Genomic DNA, 2,987 nt, shown 5'->3' on the forward strand with positions numbered 1-2,987 from the left:
GGCTGGTGAACAGAAACGACAACAAATTGAATTTGTTTTTAGAGGTTTTTGAAGTGAATCTAATGGAGACTTTCATTTCATTTTTTTTAATGATTTTTTTGCCATGCTACAAAAATAGCGTTGGCACTGATGGCGGGGGATGTAATGGTGTACATATCACAAAATACACAATATTCTGTCTTTTTTCAAAAAATACAAACATTCTACTAAACTGATATCAGTACCCAATATATCAAATGTAAATATCAAAACTGGTTTCAGTACAACGTCCGTAATTGTGAAATACTCACATAGGAATGCAACCACACACACAGACACACACACTCACGCACACACACACACACACACACCTGAAAGATCCCGACATTCGTTCAGTTCCTCCAATTCGGCAAATGATCTTGATTTTGACATTTATTTCATTAGCACTCATTTGTTTCTAAGCTTACCGAGTGTTGTTTTGTACATGTGAATGTTCCTATATTTGCACACTCTCTCAAAAAGGTAGACAATAACATGATAATAATGCAACTCAAGCATACGATAAACTTTACAATAGAAACTTTATATGAACCGGTTGTCTAGATCAGTCCGTCTGCTCTACACGCCATACACAGATTTGTCTTCTGTTTGGAAACCCTTACGAACATTCGAGCGCATGCAGACGAGTGATACAATCACATTTGCAGCACTGCAAACATCCTCCAGGTCCTTCTGAAAGCGTCTGATGCACGTGATGACCTGAAGCTCGCATGATGTTTTTATAATCGACCTTTACAACACTGTGCTGTTTGTGAAATACTCAGAAAACAGGCCTATAGTGATGAACGTACAGTAGTGTTTGACAGGGATGCACTGGTTCAGTTTATCTGATACATGTTTTTATTGTGGCCAATGTTATGAATATACACTGTAACCCTGTATACACTGATTTTAAAGTTATTGAAGTATGTTTAACAAGGAAATACTATTTCCAGCTTTCAACTAAAAATGTCATGTTTAATTCAAAGTGTTACTTGCCATTTCTTTTGTTATTGATTGTGAAATTTACTAGCAATTTCTGAGTGAAAACTATGAAACTTGTTTCTACTCAAAAAAAAATTATACATATTATTATTTTTAATCTGAAATAAATATATATTTTTATTTTCGGGAAAAAAAGATGATGGTTTTAAGATATTCTATATATGAATAATCTTTAATTTTTTTCAGTGTAGTTCTTTTTTTTTTAAATGACAGTGAAGCTGAAATTGAACAATTATAATGCTTTTCATGTAAAGTTCAATTTTTTTCATGTGTAATAAGACTACAGTTTAGTATATGTATAACCTGTTATAGGAAAATATATATTTTGTTAATATTTATTTATTTTAAGAAATCTGAGGGAAAAATTAAGTCTTAATTTTATCTGCTTCCAATATTGGCTGATAACATTGTCCATTACCAATACACAGTGCATGACTAATATTATAAACTGTACAGTTTCTACATTTGAAACCCCTTTTAAACCAGCTGCAGCACCAAACGCTCATCAAATATCAGGGTTTCTTAGCAACTGAGAGGCGTGAGAAAGAGCAGAGCTGCTCTGAGACTCACTGAAGCGTGTGTTCGGTCGACAGACGCAAGCGTACGGCTAAAAACACTCGTACACGGCTATTTTTATAAATGCAGTTTTGCCTTCTTCCGTTTTTAAAAAAATCTCCGTCCACATGAAAACGCAAACGCATGCTATGAAGCACTGTCAAGGGCATGCCAAACCAACAGGTGGCGATATAATCTCAACCGTAAAACCATGTTGGCCAATCAGAAGCCTGAAAAAGTCTCCAGTAGGTGGAGAAACAGCGCAGGCTCCAAACGTCACAAGCCAAAAACTTTCAAAAGATTTTTGAAAATCTTCACCCTGGCAGGCGTTTTCAAAAATGTTCGGTTTCTGTGACCTGGTGCTGTGTTTGCGTGTGGACGAACGGCCTAACCGCGTAGAAAAAGCTGCGGTTTTAAAAATAAGCGCGTCCGTGTGGACAGGGCCTCACGCTAGCAGAGCAGAAGGGCTGTGGAGGGAGAGCGAGTGTTTACAGTGACGGCAGTGTACCATGTGATTCTAGAATACCGTAGAGAGCATCTTTTATTGCTCTCAAGTGCAAAATGAGTGACTTACATCGACACAGTAACCACAAGAAAGACGTATCTCGAACACTTTCGATATTTGTGAAATAGAGAGTAAAACATCACAGCATTGGTGAATGAGGTCTGCTAAACCGTCGTAGTGTTTCCTCATCTGTACCTGTTTGACTTGAACGTTTCAGACCTGCGTCTGTGTGTGTTGAGCGTATGAATGCAGATCAGTGCACTTGTGAAGTACTAAATAATGTAGTACATATACTTGAACTACAGTATATATATATACAAGCAAATCTCACAAAACCTGTCACGTCCAGGTCGTATTCAGCTGCGCATCACAGAAATAAATGACATTTTACCATGTATTCACATAGAAAACAGTTCTTTTAAATTGTAATATTTCACATTATTGCTGTTTTTACTGTATGTTTGGTCAAATAAATGCAGCTTTGGTGAGACTTCTTTCAAAATTATTTCAAGTTTGCATGTCTAAAAACGGCTTACTTTGGAATATAATTATTTATTTCTTGATATTCAGTAGTGAAATGTGACCTAAAGGTGTTTACGGTGAGATAAACTTGTGCATTCTGGCTGGTTCGGGTCACATGGGCAGGTCGGTACTGTTGTGTCGTGTTTTCCTGGATGTGCCGTCGTCCCGTGGCTGTGCTTTCTGCAGGCTGGACATGGCAGCCGTGCGCTCGATGTCGATGACGGTGTACAGCTCTGTCCGGCGCGTGGGGGTGGGAGGCAGGGGCGTGGTGGGGGTTTTACTGCTACCCAAGTCAAAAGGGTAATATTGTGAAATATTACTACAATTTAAAAGTTTTCTATCTGAATATATTTTAAAATATTTTAAAAATCATTGTAATATA

At 37.4% G+C, this 2,987-nt stretch overlaps 1 protein-coding gene across 1 annotated transcript in view; it reads right to left on the reverse strand.

Annotated features, from left to right (window-relative positions):
- Nucleotides 1-2,716: 2,716 nt before the first annotated feature.
- Nucleotides 2,717-2,987, reverse strand: part of LOC107656241 (fibroblast growth factor receptor substrate 2-like) — a gene marked incomplete at its 5' end in the record, with an annotated part of 1,450 nt that continues 1,179 nt past the window's right edge. The window contains one exon of the mRNA XM_016444001.1: nucleotides 2,717-2,888. Coding sequence (XP_016299487.1) covers nucleotides 2,717-2,888 — 172 coding nt within the window. The remainder of the gene's footprint in view (nucleotides 2,889-2,987) is intronic.

Source organism: Sinocyclocheilus anshuiensis, unplaced genomic scaffold (assembly GCF_001515605.1).
Source record: "Sinocyclocheilus anshuiensis isolate Anshui unplaced genomic scaffold, SAMN03320099.WGS_v1.1 scaffold183, whole genome shotgun sequence".
Taxonomy (NCBI): Eukaryota; Metazoa; Chordata; class Actinopteri; order Cypriniformes; family Cyprinidae; genus Sinocyclocheilus; species Sinocyclocheilus anshuiensis.